Source organism: Bombina bombina, chromosome 5 (assembly GCF_027579735.1).
Source record: "Bombina bombina isolate aBomBom1 chromosome 5, aBomBom1.pri, whole genome shotgun sequence".
Taxonomy (NCBI): Eukaryota; Metazoa; Chordata; class Amphibia; order Anura; family Bombinatoridae; genus Bombina; species Bombina bombina.
In genome coordinates, this window is record NC_069503.1 from 1,078,909,275 (window position 1) to 1,078,934,118 (window position 24,844).

A 24,844-nucleotide genomic window follows, 5' to 3' on the forward strand; every position below is an offset into this window, starting at 1 on the left:
GCGAAGAGAGAAAGTCTGCCCCCTACTAGATCCGTTACCGGATCAGGGGGTTGATCTTTCATGCTGTCTTAGAGGCAGCAGCAGGTTTTTTGGCCTGCTTTCCTTTGTTCCAAGCCTGGTTAGGTCTCCAGACCAGCTTGGACTGGGCAAAATTTCCCTATTGTTTTGTATTAGAGGAAGTTGAAGCTGCGCCACTCTTGAAGTTTCGAAAGGCACGAAAATTAGGCTGTTTGGTCCTTAATTTGTTGGACCTATCCTGAGGAAGGGCGTGACCTTTTCCTCCAGTAATATCAGAAATTATCTCCTTCAGTCCAGGCCCCAATAGGGTCTGCCCTTTGAAGGGAATGTTGAGAAGCTTAGACTTTGAAGTAACGTCAGCTGACCAGAATTAAAGCCATAGCGCCCTACGCGTCTGAATAGCAAAACCTGAGTTCTTAGTCGTTAGTTTGGTTAAATGAACAACAGCGTCAGAAACAAATGAATTGGCTAGCTTAAGAGCTTTAAGTTTGTCAAGGATATCATCCAATGGGGTTTCTACCTGTAGAGCCTCTTCTAAAGACTCAAACCAGAAGGCTGCAGCAGCAGTGACAGGGGCAATGCATGCAAGGGGCTGTAGAATAAAACCTTGTTGAATAAAAATTTTCTTAAGGTAACCCTCTAATTTTTGTCCATTGGGTCTAGAAAAGCACAACCGTCCTCGAAAGGGATAGTTGTACGCTTTGCTACAGTAGAGACTGCTCCCTCCACCTTAGGGACCGTTTGCCACAAGTCTTGTGTAGCGGCATCTATGGGAAACATCTTTTTAAAAACAGGAGGGGGAGAGAACGGTACACCCCATTCCCATCCCATTCCTTAGTAATAATTTCTGAAAACCTCTTAGGTATTGGAAAAACATCAGTGTAAACAGGCACTGTGTAGCATTTATCCAATTTACACAATTTCTCTGGGACTACAATCATCCAGAGTTGCTAAAACCTCCCTGAGCAACATGCGGAGGTGTTCAAGCTTAAATTTAAATGTAGACATATCAGAATCATGTTGAAGTGTCTTCCCTGAGTCAGAAAAATCACCCACAGATAGAAGCTCTCCTTCTTCAGGTATATTGGACATTGCTGCTAAAGCGTCAGAGAGCTCTGTATTTTTTCTAGTCCCAGAGCTGTCTCGCTTTCCTTGTAACCCTGGCAGTTTGGACAATACGTCTGTAAGAGTATGATTCATAACTGCCACCATGTCTTTTAAAGTATACGCAATGGGCGCGTTAGATGTACTTGGCACCTCTTGAGCGGGAGTTAAAGGCTCTGACACGTGGGGAGAGTTAGTTGGCATAACTTCCCCCTTGTCAATTTCCTCTGGTGATAAATCTTTTAAAGCCAGAATATGGTCTTTATAACTTATTGTAAGATCAGTGCATTTGGTACACATTCTAAGAGGGGGTTCCACAATGGCTTCTAAACATAATGAACAAGGAGTTTCCTCTATGTCAGACATGTTTAACAGACTAGTAATGAGACCAGCAAGCTTTGAAAACACTTTAATTAATGTGAAAAAGCAGAATATAAAAAACGGTACTGTGCCTTTAAGGGAAAAAAACAAACACAAAAACTGCAAAACAGTGAAAAAAGCAGTTAACTCTATGAAAATTTTACAGTGTATATAATAGACTAAAATAGCATTGCACCCACTAGCAAATGGATGATTAACCCCTCAGATTCAAAAACGAAGCAAAAAAACCGGTAAAAACCGTTATAACAGTCACAAGCAAACTGCCACAGCTCTACTGTGGCTCCTACCTTCCCATAAAATGACTTTTTTAGGCACAAAAACCCTTTACAGAGGTCCAATATGTCAGGGGACTCCTTCAGGGAAGCTGGATGTCTCAGGATGTAATAAACAACTGCGCAATTAGAGCGTGAAAATAGGCCCCTCCCACCATGCACTCAAAGTCAGAGGGCCTTAAAAAACTATTCATAGGAGTAAAATAACAGCCATGTGGAAAACTAGGCCCCAAATAAAGATTTATCACCTCAGTAAAAAACATTTCTTATATATATAACGTTTTACATACTAATCCATAATAGAAAGTAATATGACAATTACCCTTTACTGCAAGCCTGATGCCAGTCGTTTATTAAATCACTGCAATCAGGCTTACCTTAACTATATCAGGCACTCTCAGAATTTTCTAGCTCTTATCATCCTCTAGAAAAAAATATACTGAACATACCTCAGGGCAGTTAAATCTGCAGGCCGTTCTCCCAGCTGAAGTTTCCCCATACTCTTCAGTTATGTATGAGAACAGCAGTGGACCTTAGTTACAACCTGCTAAGATCATCAAAAACCTCAGGCAAATTCTTCTTCTAATTTCTGCCTGAGGTAAAAAAACAGTACAGCGCCGGCACCGTTTAAAATTAACAAACTTTTGATTGAAGATAAACTACACTAATTCACCACATCTCTCTAGCTACTTCTCTTGTCGAGAGCTGCAAGAGAATGACTGGGGGTGGCAGTTAGGGGAGGAGCTATATAGACAGCTCTGCTGTGGGGGATCCTCTTGGAGCTTCCTGTTGGGAAGGAGAATATCCCACAAGTAATGGATGAATCCATGGACTGGATACACCACAAGAGAAAGAGCTGTTTAACTTAGGGCTATGCCATACAAAAAGCCATTTAAAGGGCTATTGGTAGTTTAGTATTAGATTAGGGGGTGTTTTTATTTTGGGGGCAATTTTTATTTTCATAGGGGTATTAGTTTAGGTTTATTTTTTTTTACTTTGGACAGCTTTGTTCATTTTTTTCTGTAATTTTACATTTTTTATTTTTTTGTATTATTACCTTTGGTGTTTATATATTTTTAAATAGACTGCCCTCAGGGCAGACTTATCGCCTAGTACATATATAAACACATATGTATATTGCATTGTATAATGCAAATAAAACAAATTCATATTAATTTGTAAACAACACAATTTAGATGTTCTAACCCAGATTTTCAATCAAAGCTTTCATGAATCTTGGCATGATCTCCACCAGGTTTTCACATTGCTGTTGGGTCACTTTATGTCACTCCTGGCGCAAAAATTCAAGCATCTCTTTTTTGATTGATGGTTTGTGAGCATCTATCTTTCAGAGGTTCTCAATGGGGTTCAGGTCTGGAGATTCAGCTGGCCATGACAGGGTCTTGATCTAGTGGTCCTGCATCCACACCTTGATTTATCTGGCTGTGTGGCATGAAGCAGTGTCCTGTTGAAAAAAAACAATCCTCAGAGTTGGGGAACATTGTCATAGCAGAATGAAACAAGTTTTCTTCCAGGATAACCTCACACATAGCTTGATTCATGCGTCCTTCACAAAGATAAATTTGCCAGATTCCAGCCTTGCTGAAGAACCCCCAGATCATCACTGATCATCCACCAATTTTAAAATGGGTGTGAGACACTGTGGCTTGTAGGCCTCTCCAGATCTTCATCTAACCAGGTGTTGGGCAACTGATAATTCGACTCATCAGAGAAGATGACCTGGAATTTGTGTGTGTGTCTAAATAATAATTCAATAATTATATTATATAATGTCTTTTAGTGCTATTTAGGGAAACATTTTCTTTGTGTTTTAAATAGATATTCCTATATATATATCTGTAAATATCTATACCTGTATATATTCATATAGATAAATGGGTATAGCTATATATTTTACAATAAAATTTTCATATATATATATATATATATATATATATATATACATACTTAAGAATCAAAATAACCTTTTTTTCTATGTGAAGAACATTGGAATGTAAAATATGCGTAGTGCGCTTCAGGTTTCACAATATAGGTTAAACACAGCGTCGGGTTAGCATACATGAATAATTAGTTATCTTAAGGTTCGTTATGTAAATATTAAAAAAAAAAATTGCGCACATAAGCTGATAACAGTATACTAATTCTTCATCTGTGATAAACCAACATGAGTTATGTTAAGGTGCTTTATGTATTTACTAATTATAAATATAAAAATTCTTCATGTGCGTTAACCAGATACCGCGTTAGATCTACACTGCAAATCCCAAAGCGCGTTACGCATATTTTATGTTCCAATGTATTTCATATAAAAAAAAAATATTTTTCTTTTTAAATATAATTTTATATATATATATATAATATATAATTACTATATATGTATATAATATAGTAAAGATCCGTACTCACTGGACTTGTGTCAATTTTGATATTTATTATAGTGACATTTCGGAGCAAGAATGCCCCTTCTTCAGACCATCAGGCATTCTTCCTCCGAAACATCACTATAATAAATATCGCAATTGATACAAGTCCAGTGAGTGTGGATCTTTACTATATTAGATACAAATTATATTTCCTGACACCCTGGCAGTTGCTGTTTCTTTTGAGATGTGAGTGCAAATCCACCCTAACTGTTCTCTCTCTCTCACTCTCTCTCTCTCTCTCTCTCTCTCTCTCTCTCTCTCTCTCTCTCTCTCTCTCTATATATATATATATATATATATATATATATATATATATATATATATATATATATAATACTGTTAATGCAATATATACTGTAAATCTATACCTATATATCTATATAAATATATACAGGTATAGATATATACATATATTTATAGAAATATCTATTTTAAATAATAATAATAATTCCTGTATATGAAGAACATTGGAATGTGAAATATTAATAACTCTTGTCGGATATAGCCCTATGGGTTTAATATGATGGTGGGGTTAGTGCGCAAGCGAAAAGTATTCTTTTTTTTTCCTTCAGTGCTCTATTCGGAGAATAAGTTAGCACTGTCATGATATCCAAAGTCCTTTAGTCAACGCACATCCAGTTTTGCTAAATTTTACACTTTCAACTTGTAAAATGTGTGCTAACCGGTGTTGTCGCTCGAGTGAAAGTGCTAAATAGTGTGCCACTTGTAATCTGGCCCAATATTCGTTAAAAATACTTTGAATTGAAAACATGTAACACATATCACCGGAGTGCATAATAAATCAAGAGATTTGTTACGTGATATCAAAATTTTAGGTTCAAGTCTGCACTAAAGGGATATAAAAGTTAAAAAAAGAAAATGCTCTTTTGTATTAGGGCATTATTGTTGCACTGTTCCTTTTATACAGTATACCTTTATAATAAATTAAAAACATAGTTAAAATCAGCTGCAGAGCAGCAATGCATTACTGAGAGGTAGCTAAACACCGCTTGTGAGCCAATGGCAAAATACAAATGTGTGTAGGCACCAAAAAGCAGCTAGCTCCCAGTATGTGTAGCATATGTACATATTCTTTTTTAACGAAGGACATAAAGATAACAAAGCACATTTGAAAATAGAAGTGAATTTAAAAGTGTCCTAAATGACACGCTCCATCTGAATCATGCAAGTTTAATTCATTTTAAAGGTACATCAGAATGATGCATTTAAAGAAAAGATTAGTCTCAGAATAACATGTGAAGTTTAATTAGCTGTGTAAATATTGACAATATAAGTGCAAAGTTTTAGTGTCTATAAAACAATGTGAGTTGCCATGTTGTAACTTAGGTTACATTCTCTGCTGTGGCCAATTTGGGACAGTTATGAATAGGTCACTAGAGTGTGCAGCCAATGGCTGTGTGGAATATAACAGTGTTCTACAATTATATTTCTAACAGGAACTGAAAAGCTCACAATTTCAGAATGGAATTACAGGAAAAGGAAACAAAATAAAGAATGAAAGTATATTGCAGATTTTTTTTTAATTATACAATTTATCATTTTATATTACCATCTCAAAGTGTTTAATGTCCCTTTAAGAGTGTTTGCGTGTTTCAATTTTATTTTAACAATACTTCAATGACCTAAACTTACAAAGAGAGAGGCTTTGCATTTTGGAAATTGCCAATGCAAGTCAACCAACCTACCAAGTTAAAAAGTTATATACAGTCCCTCTATGTCTACAATGGCATAGGGACCGTAACCACCACTATTACAAAACCATTTTTAACAGAACTCTGCCTGACTGCCTACAACAATAAATCAAAACATACAAAATGAATTCCAAATGACCATATCAATGGTAGACAATTTAGCAAACTGGGAGTATGTTCTGCTGATTTGCCTACTCTGAGCTTTGATAATCTAAAAAAAACCCTGTAGGCCAGAAATTAAACATCCTATAGGACTATCCTGAGACTCTTCTTCTCCAGAAGTTAGACCTCGCTTGTGGTCATTTTTATTCATCGCATAATTAATCAACTACATTACTTACCTTCCCATTAATAATTATCCTTTCTTTAACTTTCATCATTTTATCATTCAGGGATAATCTCAGCATATTGCTATGAATTTTGCAATAAATGTCTATTAAAAAGACATTTACCTTGACAACTACCCAAGTGGTGTGTACATGCTGTTCATTTGCTTGCCTGTCAAGCTTGTGCACAATAGCATACTTACCAATCAGTGACTAAGTACACTCTCAAATCGGCACTGGAGGATGAAAAAGGTGCCGATCTCTGTGTTTAAAAAAGGTAAAGCAAATATTTCATGCACTTATATTTCAAAGTGTTTTAAAATAGTATGGGGCCTATTTATCAAGCTCCGTATGGAGCGTGAAGCCTCGTGTTTCTGGCGAGCTTTTAGGCTCGCCAGAAACACCAGTTATGAAGCAGCGGTCTAAAGACCACTGCTCCATAACCTGTCCGCCTGCTCTGAGGAAGCGGACAGACATTGAGGGAAATCAACCCAATTGAATACGATCAGGTTGATTGACGCCCTCTGCTAGTGGCCGATTGGCCGCGAATCTGCACGGGGCGGAGTTGCACCAGCAGTTCACAAGAGCTGCTGGTGCAATGCTGAATCCGGAGAGCGTATTGCTCTCCGCATTCAGCGATGTCTGTCGGACATGATCCGCTGATTGGCCGCAATCTGCAGGGGGCGGAGTTGCACAAGCAGTTCACAAGAGCGTATTGCTCTCTGCATTAAGTGATGTCTGTCGGACATGATCCGCTGATTGGCCGCAATCTGCAGGGGGCGGAGTTGCACCAGCAGTTCACAAGAGCGTATTGCTCTCCGCATTCAGCGATGTCTGTCGGACATGATCCGCTGATCGGATTATGTCGGACAGACATTTGTCAAATAGGCCTCTATGTCTCTATTTTTCCCTTATTTCTTATCCAATTTTGCGGGCAAGCAAATATGATTTTGTTTACCTATAATGCTAATATAAAGCAGAGAAAAAACACCTATAAGTAATGTTAAATGTAACTAAACTTTATTTTGTACAAGGTTAAGCAACTAAATGAAATAACAATTAAAACATTAAGAAACAAACATTTAAAAAAAAAAAATTAAAAAAAAATGCAATTAACAGTTTTTGGGGACTAAAGTCGGGGCTGTGGGGTGTTAGAAAAAAGAAATGTCACAGAAAAATGCCTTTACATTGTGCTCTATGGGAACTGTGTCTTCCCTGTAAATATATACAGTATGTATATGCTTACATACATATATATGTATGTGTTAATATGTGTATATATCTAAATATAAACACATAAAAATATGTATATATTCATATTCATATATATTTGCATTTGCTGCTCATCGCTGGGCAATTTACCCCCTTCGCTGCACTAGTTTTCATTCCCTGTGTCATGTCATGAGAACGAGGCTCCCATTGGGGCATATGGAAGCGCTTTCTTGTGAAAGCAATGCTTCTGCGCAATGTCAATGCAAGGTTGCATTCGCATTGCACCTCACTTGTAATAGCAGTGCACATTTATGGTATTACTCAATTGAGTGCAAATATTGCTTTTGGGGAAGCAGTATTTTACGCAGTATTTTACGCTCAACTCGTATTCTGATTTTTCTCTCCTACCCCCACACATTCATTTTACAATACAATGTCACAGACAAGCAGATTAGGTTTTATTTTACCCACAATACTAATATTGAGCAGACAAAAAAACAAACAAAAAAACACCAGTAAGTAATGTTAAATGTAACTGCATTGGTTTGCAAAGAGCTAAATAAAAATACAATACATTTCAAATGACAAAACAAAAGTGAATGAGCTATTTGTAAACAATTCAATGTGCTCCAGCACAATTTTACATTGAAATTTCCCTTTAAGCATAATTTTACAGTGCAAATTTCCTTTTTATATTCAATCTATATTTCATTAATAAATTTAAGCATATACAGTAAACTAAAGATTTTGATAAACATCATTTATTTCAAAATATTTTTCAAGGTAACTTGAGTAATGTAATAATTTATTTAAACTTACATGTGCTAGTCGATCAAATCTTGCAAAAAGTTCATTTAACATGCGCACCAGCTCCTGCGCAGACAAGGTAGTGGAAAGGTTGGTGAACCCTTTTACATCTGCAAAAAGAATGCTAAATAAAATATGGAAATAACATTAATATCTCATTTCATTAGGTGCAATAAATCAATAATAAATCACAACTGCAATGAAGTATGAACCTATATTGCTTTTCTTGCTAAATAATGGAAATTTATTTTCAAAAATATAAAAGTGTTCACTGTTTCAAATTAAAAGGACAATAAAGTTTTGTTTTTTTTAATTCAAGAGATTTGAAACCTCAACATTTTATTTTGTGATTCAGACAGAGCATACAATTTTAAAACTGTTTCTAATTTATTTCTATTATCAGATTGACTTAGTTCCCATGGTATTCATTGTTGAAAAGATACATAGGTAGGTGACGAGCACTGCATGACAGGAAATAGTGCTGCCATCTAGTGCTCGACAAATAGATAACATTCTTGTAAAACTGCTGCCATATATTGCTTCACAAACTTTTCAATAAAAGATACAAAAGGAACTAAGACAATTTGATAATAGCAGTAAATTAGAAAGTTAATTAAAACTGCATGCTCTGTCTGAAACATGAAAGAAAACTTTTTGGTTTCATGTCCCTTTAATATGTTGGACATTTTTCACTGCATTGCAAAAGATCTTTAAAGGGATACCGAACCCAAAAAAATTATTTCATGATTCAGATAGAGCATGTCATTATAAGCAACTTTCTAATTTACTTCTATTATCAATTTTTCTTCGTTCTCTTGCTATCTTTATTTTAAAAAGAAGGCATCTAAGCTAAGGAGTCAGCAATTTTTTGATTCAGAACCATGGACAGCACTTTTTTATTGGTGCTGTCCAATCAGCAAAGACAACCCAGGTTGTTTACCAAAATGGGCCGACATCTAAACTTACATTCTTGCTTTTCAAATAAACATACCAAGAGAATAAAGAAAATTTGATAATAGGATTTAATTAGAAAGTTGCTTAAAATTGCATGCTCTATCTGAATCACGAAAGAAAATTTTTTGGGTACAGTGTCCCTTTAAGCAGTTAAATGTTTTGAAAAACATTTGAATCTGTCATTTTGTTAGAAAACTATGCAATGTTTTGCAGACTCAGGACACACCCCATGAAAAGCCTCCTGAATGTTATCTCACTTCCTTTGCTGTAGCCAGTTATTGAAAGATATAAAATACTCCTGCACAGATAAAGCATGTAGAGGTGTTATGGTTCTGCATACCACTGAATGCACATTAAAGGGACATGCCACCCACATTTTTTTCTTTTATGATTTAGAAAGAGAATGCAATTTTAAACATCTTTCTAATTTACTTATATTATCTAATTTGTTTTATTCTCTTGATATTCTTTGATGAAAAGCATGTCTAGATATGCTCACTAGCTGCTGATTGGTTGCTGCACATAGAAGCCTTGTGTGATTGGCTCACCATGTGCATTGCTTTTTCTTCAACTAAGGATATTTAAAAAATGAAGCAAAATAAACAATGGAAGTAAATTGTAATGTTGTTTAAATTTCTATTCTATATCTGAATCATGAAAGAAAGATTTTGGGTTTAGTGGCCCTTTAACCTCTTTGGGGGGAGAGGAAATATTACAATGTTCACTGTTAAATTACTAGACCAACATCAGGTAAAATAAATAATGACATTACATTGTAACGTTTTAAATATGCAGAAATAAAATAAAATATGGCAAATCAAATTTTTAGTTTACTGACCCTTTAAAGGGACAATAAAGTCAAAATTGAACTTTAATGATTCAGATAGATCATGCCATTTTAAACAACTTTCCAATTTACTGCTATTATCATTTTGCCTTAGTTCTCTTGGTATTCTTTGTTAAAGAGTATTCCTAGATGAGCTTAGGATCATGCATGTGTCTTTAGCCATATATCAGTACTGTTTGCAACAATATTTATAGCAAAGTTTTAGAGTGTCTGTAAAATTCTAGGCAGTAGTGTTTGCAACTATGTATACCATTGCTATAAACATAGTTGCCAACACTGCTGCAAGGTGGCTACAAACACGTGCACGCTCCTGAGCTCACCTAGGATTACTCTTTAATAGAGGTTAACAAGAGAACTATGCAAAATTGTATAAATAAATAGGAATATTTATTTTAAAAAATGTCATGCTCTATCCAATCCATTTAAGTTTTATTGTGACTTTACTGTCCCCTTAATTTCTGCTCTACAAAGAGACAGCTGTAACACAATTGATTGAAGCAACCTATTTAAATACCTAGTGATAGTGGGGGGGAAAATGCTGAATAAAAAAATAAGGTATCATAATTTTTACAAGTTCAATTTTAAAATAAATTCTACTAAAAGAAATAACTGATTAATAGTATGTTTGTATTCATCGTATTATATTTAAAAGGGACATTAAACCCAAAATATTTCTTTCATGATTCAGATAGAAAATACAATTTTAAACAACATTCCAATTTACTTCTGTTATCTAATTTGCTTCAGTCTTTAGATATCCTGTGTTGAAGAAATAGCAATGAACATGGGTGAGCCAATCACAAGAGGCACCTATGTGCAGCTACCAATCAGCAGCTACTGAGCCTATCTAGATATGCTTTTCAGCAAAGGTTATCAAGAAAATGAAGCAAATTAGATAATAGAAGTAAATTAGAAAGTTGTTTAAAATGACATGCTCTTTCTAAATCATGAAAGAAAACAAATGGGTTTCATGTCCCTTTAAGTACTAATAACTTTTAATGAAATATAGCTGAGGAAACAAACCGTGGAAGCAGTCAAATATTTTCAAATAAAATGCCATTTTTTTTTAGCAGAAATCTCACAGTTATAACGGCATATGAGAATATATCACAAAATCCCAACAGCTATATAATTCATATCTGCAGCTAAACAAATAAACAACAGAGTTTATGTTCTGATGCATCCAAGATAGTGTAGTTGTATTTGTAACTTAGGTTAGGATTTATTTTACAGGTAAATTGGTAATTATTTTAACTAGGTAGCTATTAAATAGTTATTAACTATTAAATAGCTATTGTACCTAGTTAAAATAAATACCAAGTTATCTGTAAAATAAATATAAATCCTAAAATAGCTACAATATAATTATTAATTACATTGCAGCTATCTTAGGGTTTATTTTATAGGTAAGTATTTAGATTTAAATAGGAATATTTTATTAATAATATTAATATTAGATTTATTTTAATAAGAGTTTAGTTAGGATGTTAGAGTTAGATAGGGTTATTATACTTAATATATATATAATATAATAACGATATTAACTATATTAACCCTAATATAATTAGGGTTAATATAGTTAATATATATAATATAATAACTATATTAACTATATTAACCCTAATATAATTAGGGTTAATATAGTTAATATAGCTGGCGGCGGTGTAGGGGGATTAGATTAGGGGTTAATGTGTTTAATATAGGCGGCGGCGGTGTAGGGGGATTAAATTAGGGGTTAATACATTTATTACAGGTGGCAGCGGTGTAGGGGGATTTAGATTAGATGCAAAAGAGCAGTTTACTTTGTGACAAAGCCCCGCCAAAAGCCCTTTTAAGGGCTGGTAAAAGAGCAGTTTTCTTTGGGGCATGCCCCGCAAAAAGCCCTTTTAAGGGCTGGCAATAGAGCAGTTTACTTTGGGGTAGTGTCACGCAAAAAGCCCTTTTCAGGGCTATTTGTAGGGTTAGACTTAGGTTTAGTGGTAGGGATAGTTTAGTATTTTAGGGGATAAATAATTTAATATAGCTGGCGGCGGGGTAGGGGGATTAGATTAGGGGTTAATTAATTTAATATAGGTGGCAGCGGGGTAGGGGAATTAGATTAGGGGTTAAATAATTTAATATAGCTGGCGGCGGGGTAGGGGGATTAGATTAGGGGTTAAATAATTTAATATAGCTGGCGGCGGGGTAGGGGGATTAGATTAGGGGTTAATTAATTTAATATAGGTGGCGGCGGGGTAGGGGGATTAGATAATGGGTTAAATAATTTAATATAGCTGGCGGCGGGGTAGGGGGATTAGATTAGGGGTTAAATAATTTAATATAGGTGGCGGCGGGGTAGGGGGATTAAATTAGGGGTTAATAATTTTAAAATAGATGGTGGCGGGGTAGGGGCTCACTTAAGGGGGTAGGTAAGGTAGATGGCAGCGGGGTAGGGGCTCACATTAGGGGGTTATAAATTTAATATAGCTGGCGGCGGGGTCCGGGAGCAGCGGTTTAGGGGTTAATAACTTTATTAGGTGGTGGCGGGGTCTGGGAGCGGCGGTTAAGGGGTTAATACATTTTTTATTGTTAGGATAGTGAGGGGGGATAGCGGATAGAGGGTTAGACGTGTCGGGCTATGTTTAGGAGGCGTGTTAGACAGTACGGGTGATTTCATACTTTATTCAGGTTTTGTAGGCGCTGGCAGTTTCTAAAGTGCCGTAAGTCACTGGCGACTCCAGAAATTTGTACTTACGCAGATTTCTGGACATCGCTGGTTTATCAGACTTACGGCACTTTAGCATCTGACGGCGCCGTATATGTGATAGCTCGAGTTGCGAGCTGAAACTGACGACGGCGGGGGTTCCTTCGCTTGCGCCGCAAACTACGATGCATACCGGATCGCGCCCATGGTTTGATGATTTTTGTGAGGAGAAACCTGAGTGGCTTGAACATCTTTGGAATGTCTTTGAATGCCATTTGCAAGCTAGCCTTCTCATCCAACATTAGTGCCAGACCTCACAAATGATTATTTGGCTGAATTGCCACAAATTCCTACAAACACACTCCAAAATTATGTGGAAAGCCTTCCCAGAAGAATGGTGGATGCATATTAATTGTTTATGATTAAACAACTAAAAATCTATGCGCTGGTGGTAGATAATACTTCACATAAAAATCATGGATGCATATTAATTACCATGGTTTGGAATAGAATGTCCCACAAGCTCATATAGTATTATGGTCAGGTGTCCATATGTATCAGTTATGGATTTATAGGTATATATACATACATATATATATATATATATATATATATATATATATATGTGTGTGTGTATCAGTTATGGATTTATAGGTATATATATATATATATATATATATATGTATGTATGTATCAGTTATGGATTTATAGGTATATATATATATATGTATGTATCAGTTATGGATTTATAGGTATATATATATATATATATATATATATATATATGTATCAGTTATGGATTTATAGGTATATATATATATATATATATATATATATATATATACAGTATATATATATATATCAGTTATGGCTTTATAGGTATATATATATATATATATATATATATATATATATATATGTATATATATATGTATCAGTTATGGATTTATAGGTATATATATATATATATATGTATCAGTTATGGATTTATGTGTATATATATATATATATATATGTATCAGTTATGGATATATAGATATATATATATAAAATAGTAGCAATAAGCTTACAATCACTGGTATTTTGAAACACACATGAATCTATTTCAGTGTATCATTTCAGGGATATAGCTCCCTTTCCTCAGACTATATACCCAAATCAGTACACTGAAATACAGGGAGTGCAGAATTATTAGGCAAGTTGTATTTTTGAGGATTAATTTTATTATTGAACAACAACCATGTTCTCAATGAACCCAAAAAACTCATTAATATCAAAGCTGAATAGTTTTGGAAGTAGTTTTTAGTTTGTTTTTAGTTATAGCTATTTTAGGGGGATATCTGTGTGTGCAGGTGACTATTACTGTGCATAATTATTAGGCAACTTAACAAAAAACAAATATATACCCATTTCAATTATTTATTTTTACCAGTGAAACCAATATATCATCTCAACATTCACAAATATACATTTCTGACATTCAAAAACAAAACAAAAACAAATCAGTGACAATATAGCCACCTTTCTTTGCAAGGACACTCAAAAGCCTGCCATTCATGGATTCTGTCAGTGTTTTGATCTGTTCACCATCAACATTGCGTGCAGCAGCAACCACAGCCTCCCAGACACTGTTCAGAGAGGTGTACTGTTTTCCCTCCTTGTAAATCTCACATTTGATGATGGACCACAGGTTCTCAATGGGGTTCAGATCAGGTGAACAAGGAGGCCATGTCATTAGATTTTCTTCTTTTATACCCTTTCTTGCCAGCCACGCTGTGGAGTACTTGGACGCGTGTGATGGAGCATTGTCCTGCATGAAAATCTTGTTTTTCTTGAAGGATGCAGACTTCTTCCTGTACCACTGCTTGAAGAAGGTGTCTTCCAGAAACTGGCAGTAGGACTGGGAGTTGAGCTTGACTCCATCCTCAACCCGAAAAGGCCCCACAAGCTCATCTTTGATGATACCAGCCCAAACCAGTACTCCACCTCCACCTTGCTGGCGTCTGAGTCGGACTGGAGCTCTCTGCCCTTTACCAATCCAGCCACGGGCCCATCCATCTGGCCCATCAAGACTCACTCTCATTTCATCAGTCCATAAAACCTTAGAAAAATCAGTCTTGAGATATTTCTTGGCCCAGTCTTGACGTTTCAGCTTGTGTGTCTTGTTCAGTGGTGGTCGTCTTTCAGCCTTTCTTACCTTGGCCATGTCTCTGAGTATTGCACACCTTGTGCTTTTGGGCACTCCAGTGATGTTGCAGCTCTGAAATATGGCCAAACTGGTGGCAAGTGGCATCTTGGCAGCTGCACGCTTGACTTTTCTCAGTTCATGGGCAGTTATTTTGCGCCTTGGTTTTTCCACACGCTTCTTGCAACCCTGTTGACTATTTTGAATGAAACGCTTGATTGTTCGATGATCACGCTTCAGAAGCTTTGCAATTTTAAGAGTGCTGCATCCCTCTGCAAGATATCTCACTATTTTCTACTTTTCTGAGCCTGTCAAGTCCTTCTTTTGACCCATTTTGCCAAAGGAAAGGAAGTTGCCTAATAATTATGCACACCTGATACAGGGTGTTGATGTCATTAGACCACACCCCTTCTCATTACAGAGATTCACATCACCTAATATGCTTAATTGGTAGCAGGCTTTCGAGCCTATACAGCTTGGAGTAAGACAACATGCATAAAGAGGATGATGTGGTCAAAATACTCATTTGCCTAATAATTCTGCACACAGTGTAAATTCACATGCTTTTCAAAAGAACATATATTATATATGTTAAATTCCTAACAACTAACCCTCTGTTCATCTTTATTCATGCATGAATATATAGAAATAGTTGTTACACACAAACATACACGGACACAAACATATTTATATGTGTGTGTGTGTCATGCAGTTGATGGTTGCTCATTCTTGCATGTGAAAAAAAATAAAAACAATCAAAGAAAGTCTTTGAATAGAATACAAATATATTTAAATAAATAATGTGAAACTGGGGAAAAGCTGTGAAAAATATGCATAAATAGGTTTGTTATTTTCACGTAAGCTTCTTTCCAATATCTGTAAGAACAAAAAAATCCTTTTGCATTCCCATCTGTTTCAGCAACAGCCAGGAGTGCTTAAAATAATAAGCTACAAAAAGCATTGAGAATGAATATCATAACAAACATATCCCAGATTGTATGAAGAATATGTAATACAATTCTTCTTTTTATCTATCTATCTATCTATCTATCTATCTATCTATCTATCTATCTATCTATCTGTCTGTCTATCTATCTATCTATCTGTCTGTCTGTTATCTATCTATCTATCTATCTATCTATGTATCTATATATATATATATCTGTTTGTTATCTGTCTATCTATCTATCTATCTATCTATCTATCTATCTGTCCGTCATCTATCTATCTATCTGTCTGTCTTCTATCTATTTATCTATGTATCTATATATCTGTTTGTTATCTATCTTTCTGTTTGTCTGTTATCTATCTATCTATCTATATATATATATATATATATATTTATAACATAATTTATGCTTACCTGATAAATTACTTTCTCCAACGGTGTGTCCGGTCCACGGCGTCATCCTTACTTGTGGGATATTCTCTTCCCCAACAGGAAATGGCAAAGAGTCCCAGCAAAGCTGGTCACATGATCCCTCCTAGGCTCCGCCCACCCCAGTCATTCGACCGACGGACAGGAGGAAATATATATAGGAGAAACCATATGATACCGTGGTGACTGTAGTTAGAGAAAATAATTCATCAGACCTGATTAAAAAACCAGGGCGGGCCGTGGGCCGGACACACCCTTGGAGAAAGTAATTTATCAGGTAAGCATAAATTCTGTTTTCTCCAACATTGGTGTGTCCGGTCCACGGCGTCATCCTTACTTGTGGGAACCAATACCAAAGCTTTAGGACACGGATGAAGGGAGGGAGCAAATCAGGTCACCTAAATGGAAGGCACCACGGCTTGCAAAACCTTTCTCCCAAAAATAGCCTCCGAAGAAGCAAAAGTATCAAATTTGTAAAATTTGGCAAAAGTGTGCAGTGAAGACCAAGTCGCTGTCTTACATATCTGGTCAACAGAAGCCTCGTTCTTGAAGGCCCATGTGGAAGCCACAGCCCTAGTGGAGTGAGATGTGATTCTTTCAGCAGTCTCATAAGCCAATCGGATAATGCTTTTAAGCCAAAAGGAAAGAGAGGTAGAAGTCGCTTTTTGACCTCTCCTTTTACCAGAATAAACAACAAACAAGGAAGATGTTTGTCTGAAATCTTTAGTAGCCTCTAAATAGAATTTTAGAGCACGGACTACGTCCAAATTGTGTAACAAACGTTCCTTCTTTGAAACTGGATTCGGACACAAAGAAGGTACAACTATCTCCTGGATAATATTTTTGTTGGAAACAACTTTCGGAAGAAAACCAGGCTTAGTACGCAAAACCACCTTATCTGCATGGAACACCAGATAGGGCGGAGAACACTGCAGAGCAGATAACTCTGAAACTCTTCTAGCAGAAGAAATTGCAACCAAAAACAAAACTTTCCAAGATAATAACTTAATATCTACGGAATGTAAGGGTTCAAACGGAACCCCTTGAAGAACTGAAAGAACTAGATTTAGACTCCAGGGAGGAGTCAAAGGTCTGTAAACAGGCTTGATCCTAACCAGAGCCTGAACAAATGCTTGAACATCTGGCACAGCTGCCAGTCTTTTGTAAAGTAAAACAGATAAAGCAGAGATCTGTCCCTTCAGAGAACTTGCAGATAATCCTTTCTCCAAACCTTCTTGTAGAAAGGATAGAATCTTAGGAATTTTTATCTTGTTCCATGGGAATCCTTTAGATTCACACCAACAGATATATTTTTTCCATATTTTATGGTAAATTTTTCTAGTTACAGGCTTTCTAGCCTGAATCAGAGTATCTATTACAGAATCTGAAAACCCACGCTTTGATAAAATCAAGCGTTCAATCTCCAAGCCGTCAGTTGGAGGGAAACCAGATTCGGATGTTCGAATGGACCCTGAACAAGAAGGTCCTGTCTCAAAGGTAGCTTCCATGGTGGAGCCCATGACATATTCACCAGGTCTGCATACCAAGTCCTGCGTGGCCACGCAGGAGCTATCAAGATCACCGAGGCCCTCTCCTGATTGATCCTGGCTACCAGCCTGGGGATGAGAGGAAACGGTGGGAATACATAAGCTAGGTTGAAGGTCCAAGGTGCTACTAGTGCATCTACTAGGGTCGCCTTGGGATCCCTGGATCTGGACCCGTAGCAAGGAACCTTGAAGTTCTGACGAGACGCCATCAGATCCATGTCTGGAATGCCACATAATTGAGTTATTTGGGCAAAGATTTCCGGATGGAGTTCCCACTCCCCCGGATGGAATGTCTGGCGACTCAGAAAATCCGCTTCCCAATTTTCCACTCCTGGGATGTGGATCGCAGACAAGTGGCAGGAGTGATCCTCCGCCCATTGAATCATCTTGGTCACTTCTTTCATCGCCAGGGAAGTCCTTGTTCCCCCCTGATGATTGATATATGCAACGGTCGTCATGTTGTCTGACTGAAACCTTATGAATTTGGCCTTTGCTAGTTGAGGCCAAGCTCTGAGAGCATTGAATATCGCTCTCAGTTCCAGAATGTTTATCGGGAGAAGAGACTCTTCCCGAGACCATAGACCCTGAGCTTTCAGGGATTCCCAGACCGCGCCCCAGCCCACTAGGCTGGCGTCGGTCGTGACAATGACCCACTCTGGTCTGCGGAAGCTCATTCCCTGTGACAGATTGTCCAGGGTCAGCCACCAACGGAGTGAATCTCTGGTCTTTTGATCTACTTGAATCGTCGGAGACAAGTCTGTATAATCCCCATTCCACTGTCTGAGCATGCACAGTTGTAATGGTCTAAGATGAATTTGTGCAAAAGGAACTATGTCCATTGTTGCAACCATCAATCCTATTACTTCCATGCACTGCGCTATGGAAGGACGAGGAACAGAATGAAGTACTTGACAAGAGCTTAGAAGTTTTGATTTTCTGACCTCTGTCAGAAAAATCCTAATTTCTAAGGAATCTATTATTGTTCCCAAGAAGGGAACTCTTGTTGACGGGGACAGAGAACTTTTTTCTTTGTTCACCTTCCATCCGTGAGATCTGAGAAAGGCTAAGACGATGTCTGTATGAGCCTTTGTTTTTGACAGGGACGACGCTTGAATCAGGGTGTCGTCCAAGTAAGGTACTACTGCAATGCCCCTTGGTCTTAGAACCGCTAGAAGGGACCCTAGTACCTTTGTGAAAATCCTTGGAGCAGTGGCTAATCCAAATGGAAGTGCCACAAACTGGTAATGCTTGTCCAGAAAAGCGAACCTTAGGAACTGATGATGTTCCTTGTGGATAGGAATATGTAGGTACGCATCCTTTAAATCCACGGTAGTCATAAATTGATTTTCCTGGATAGTAGGTAGGATCGTTTGAATAGTTTCCATTTTGAACGATGGTACCCTGAGAAATTTGTTTAGGATCTTTAGATCCAAAAATGGTCTGAATGTTCCCTCTTTTTTGGGAACTATGAACAGATTGGAATAAAATCCCATTCCTTGTTCTCTTATTGGAACTGGATGTATCACTCCCATCTTTAACAGGTCTTCTACACAATGTAAGAATGCCTGTCTCTTTATTTGGTTTGAAGATAATTGAGACCTGTGGAACCTTCCCCTTGGAGGTAGTTCCTTGAATTCCAGGAGATAACCTTGAGAAACTATTTCTAGCGCCCAAGGATCCTGAACATCTCTTGCCCAAGCCTGAGCAAAGAGAGAAAGTCTGCCCCCCACTAGATCCGGTCCCGGATCGGGGGCTATCCCTTCATGCTGTTTTGGTAGCAGTGGTAGGCTTCTTGGCCTGCTTACCCTTGTTCCAGCCTTGCATTGGTTTCCAGGCTGGTTTAGGTTGTGAAGTATTACCCTCTTGCTTAGAGGATACAGAATTAGAGACTGGTCCGTTTCTGCGAAAGGGACGAAAATTAGGCTTATTATTAGCCTTAAAAGACCTATCCTGTGGGAGGGCGTGGCCCTTTCCCCCAGTGATGTCTGAAATAATCTCTTTCAAATCAGGTCCAAATAATGTTTTACCTTTGAAAGGAATGTTAAGCAATTTTGTCTTGGAAGACACATCCACTGACCAAGACTTTAGCCAAAGCACTCTGCGCGCCAAGACAGCAAACCCTGAATTTTTCGCCGCTAATCTAGCTAATTGCAAAGCGGCATCTAAAACAAAAGAGTTAGCCAATTTAAGTGCTTGAACTCTGTCCATAACCTCCTCATACGAAGATTCTTTACTGAGCGATTTTTCTAGTTCCTCGAACCAGAAACACGCTGCCGTAGTGACAGGAACAATGCATGAAATTGGTTGTAGAAGGTAACCTTGCTGTACAAAAATCTTTTTAAGCAAACCCTCTAATTTCTTATCCATAGGATCTTTGAAAGCACAACTATCTTCGATAGGAATAGTAGTGCGTTTGTTTAGAGTAGAAACTGCCCCCTCGACCTTGGGGACTGTCTGCCATAAGTCCTTTCTGGGGTCGACTATAGGAAATAATTTCTTAAATATAGGGGGGGGAACAAAAGGTATGCCGGGCCTTTCCCACTCTTTATTTACTATGTCCGCCACCCGCTTGGGTATAGGAAAAGCGTCGGGGGGCACCGGAACCTCTAGGAACTTGTCCATCTTACATAATTTCTCTGGAATGACCAAATTGTCACAATCATCCAGAGTAGATAACACCTCCTTAAGCAGTGCGCGGAGATGTTCTAATTTAAATTTAAATGTCACAACATCAGGTTCAGCTTGATGAGAAATTTTTCCTGAATCTGAAATTTCTCCATCAGACAAAACCTCCCTCATGGCCCCTTGAGATTGGTGTGAGGGTTTGTCAGAACAGTTATCATCAGCGTCCTCTTGCTCTTCAGTGTTTAAAACAGAGCAATCGCGCTTTCTCTGATAAGTAGGCATTTTGGATAAAAGATTTGCTATGGAGTTATCCATTACAGCCGTTAATTGTTGCATGGTAATAAGTATTGGCGCACTAGATGTACTAGGGGCCTCCTGTGTGGGCATAACTGGTGTAGACACAGTAGGGGATGATGTAATATCATGTTTACTCCCCTCATTTGAGGAATCATCTTGGGCAATATCATTATCTGTGGCAGTACTGTCCTTACTTTGTTTGGACACTATGGCACAATTATCACATAAATTTAAATGGGGAGACACATTGGCTTTCATACATATAGAACATAGCTTATCTGATGGTACAGACATGTTAAACAGGCTTAAACTTGTCAACAAAGCACAAAAAACGTTTTAAAATAAAACCGTTACTGTCACTTTAAATTTCAAACTGAAAACACTTTATTACTGAATATGTGAAAAAGTATGAAGGAATTGTTCAAAATTCACCAAAATTTCACCACAGTGTCTTAAAGCATTAAAAGTATTGCACACCAAATTTCAGAGCTTTAACCCTTAAATTAACGGAACCGGAGCCGTTTTTACATTTAACCCCTATACAGTCCCAGAATGAGTCTCTGTCTATAACTAGAAAGGCCCCCATCTGAAAAAGGTGTCCAACACAGTGCCTGCCGTTTTTCTAAACGTTCCCCAAGATTATAATACCAATAATTAGTTAGAATCTGCATAATATGCCTAGTAAAGCAATTGTTTTAGCCCAGAAAAATGTCTACCAGTTTTTAAGCCCTTTTTGAAGCCCTTTATTCTTTTATGTTTAACTAAGAAAATGGCTTACCGGTCCCCATGAGGGGAAATGACAGCCTTCCAGCATTACATGGTCTTGTTAGAAATATGGCTAGTCATACCTTAAGCAGAAAAGACTGCTAACTGTTTCCCCCAACTGAAGTTACTTCATCTCAACAGTCCTGTGTGGAAACAGCAATCGATTTTAGTTACTGTCTGCTAAAATCATCTTCCTCTTACAAACAGAAATCTTCATCCTTTTCTGTTTCAGAGTAAATAGTACATACCAGCACTATTTTAAAATAACAAACACTTGATAGAAGAATAAAACTACATTTAAACACCAAAAAACTCTTAACCATCTCCGTGGAGATGTTGCCTGTGCAACGGCAAAGAGAATGACTGGGTGGGCGGAGCCTAGGAGGGATCATGTGACCAGCTTTGCTGGGACTCTTTGCCATTTCCTGTTGGGGAAGAGAATATCCCACAAGTAAGGATGACGCCGTGGACCGGACACACCAATGTTGGAGAAATATATATTATCTATCTATCTGTATATTATTTTTATTTATATATATATATATATATATATATATATATATTATCTATCTATCTGTATATTATCTATCTATCTATCTATCTATCATCTATCTATCTATCTATCTATCTATCTATAAATTATCACCTATCTATCTGTATATTGTCTATCTATCTATCTATCTATCTATATATTATCTATCTATCTTTATTTCTGTCTGTCTATCTATCTATTTATAATTATATCATCTATCTATCTATCTATCTATCTATCTATCTATCTATATATCTGTCTGTCTGTCTGTTATTTATCTATCTATCTATCGATCTATCTATTTATTTATCTATATATTTATATTAGTAAGTGAGATTATATAGCAGCCGCAATTAGTTTGCTATCTAGATAGACAGGGATTTCAACACATCTTTTTAAACTGTTGAACAAATCCCCAACTCCACTTAATAGCAGTAAAGTGAAGTCTACTTCCATTCACCACAAACTTGCATGTCAATCAGAGAATTTATCTATTTAGTTAATAAATATCGTGAGACACATAAACCAAAGGAACTGGGAAGCGTTGGTTGACAGATGTCCAAGCACAGATTCTGCTGTACATATTTATTAAATAAAACCACATAGAACAACAAAGAGTAATATTCAAACTGTGAGCTAGCTGTATTGACAACACCTCCACTAGCGGGTGGTTACGTATACGACATAAAATCCACCACCTTAGTGATCCTTGAGGATCTATGTCAGTACATTACCTGTATATATATGTCAAAACAATAAACGATTACACATTTAACAGTTGAAGGGACATTAAAACCATGAATTTTCTTTCATGATTCAGATAGAAAATACAATTTTTAACAACATTCCAATTTACTTCTATTATCTAATTTGCTTCATTATTTAGATATATTTTGTTAAAGAAATAGCAATGCACATGGGTGAGCCAATCACATTAGGCATCTATGTGCAGCCACCAATCAGAAGCTACTGAGCCTATCTAGATAAGCTTTTCAGGAAAGAATATCAAGAGAATGAAGCAAATTAGATAATAGAAGTAAATTAGAAAGTTGTTTAAAATGGTATTCTCCATCTGAATCATGAAAGACATTTTTTGTGTTTAATGTCCCTTTAAATGGTTTGTTATGTGTTCAGCTCCCAGTATTGTGCACAATACATATAATAGCCAGCAATCCAAAGGTTGATCCTTATAATAGGGAACAGTATTGACTGTAAGGGGTAATGAAACAACTCTAGTAACAGCGGATACCACCAATAGTGTTAAAGGTATCAGGCGTCATGTTATTATGAATCTGGATCTATGTTTGCAAATCCCAATTCACAGACTAACTGATTGCTTAGCATAACAATATAAATATATAGACCTTTGTTATTATACAGTGACGTGGGAAGTGGAGGTGGACGTGTCTGAAGGACAGATTGCTGTGGCGTCCACGTTGTTCTTAATTCAGCATGATGGTGAACGAAGAAAGCTGATTCAGCCCACATAGAAACGAATCTGGGATATCTAATCACCAAAAGCAAAATACGGTTGTATAACAAGTTGAATGAATAACTTTGACACTTTAGTCTGCTTTTCTTCAGATACCGGAAGGTGTTTGGATGTACTGCTTATACACACGGCTCAACTTTCTTTCTGGGACAAATCAAAACTGTCTGTGGGTGTTTCATTTACACCACTGCAACTTGTACTTATGTGCAACCTCTCCTTATTTTGTCTGTGTATTTGTATTATCATTGCACTGTGTTTGATAGATTCCATACAATCTGCATATATCCGACTGTGAAAGACATAATGCGTAGCTTTGGGGCTGCTTTAACATAGATCCAGAACAAGTAATATTCATGACACCTGTTACCTTTCTCTATATTGGTGGTGCCCGCTGAATACTGGAGTTGTTAATCCTTATCCCCTCAGCCTCTACCTGTCTTTGATACGTACTGTATATAATAACAAAGGTCTATATATTTATATTGTTATGCTAAGCAATCAGTTAGTCTGTGAATTGGGATTTGCAAACATAGATCCAGATTCATAATAACATGACGCCTGATACCTTTAACACTATTGGTGGTGTCCGCTGTTACTGGAGTTGTTTCATTACCCCTTACAGTCTATACTGTTCCCTATTATAAGGATCAACCTTTGGATTGCTGGCTATTATATGTATTGTGCACAATACTGGGAGCTGAACACATAACAAACGATTTAACTGTTAAATGTGTAATCGTTTATTGTTTAGACATATATATATACAGGTAATGTACTGACATAGATCCTCAAGGATCACTAAGGTGGTGGATTTTACGTCGTGTACGTAACCACCCGCTAGTGGAGGTGTTGTCAGTACAGCTAGCTCACAGTTTGAATATTACTCTTTGTTGTTCTATGTGGTTTTATTTAATAAATATGTACAGCAGAATCTGTGCTTAGACATCTGTCAACCAACACTTCCCTGTTCCTTTGGTTTATGTGTCTCACGATATTTATTAACTAAATAGATAAATTCTCTGATTGACATGCAAGTTTGTGGTGAATGGAAGTAGACTTCCCTTTACCGCTATTAAGCGGAGTTGGGCATTTGTTCAACAGTTTAAAAAGATGTGCTGAAATCCCTGTCTATCTAGATAGTAAACTAATTGCGGCTGCTATATAATCTCACTTACTAATATAAATATATAATTAATTCAAGGGTCTGCAAATCAATATTTTTCCTTCATATAAGGTTTTGAAACACCAGGGCTGTTGCCTTCT

The 24,844-nt window shown here is 36.9% G+C and overlaps 1 protein-coding gene across 1 annotated transcript in view; it reads right to left on the reverse strand.

Annotated features, from left to right (window-relative positions):
• The window catches only part of ADCY8 (adenylate cyclase 8), a 937,503-nt gene that overhangs the window by 417,256 nt on the left and 495,403 nt on the right, over window positions 1–24,844 (reverse strand). The window contains exon 4 of the mRNA XM_053715945.1: window positions 8,289–8,400. Within this exon, the coding sequence (XP_053571920.1) occupies window positions 8,289–8,400 (112 nt within the window). The remainder of the gene's footprint in view (window positions 1–8,288; window positions 8,401–24,844) is intronic.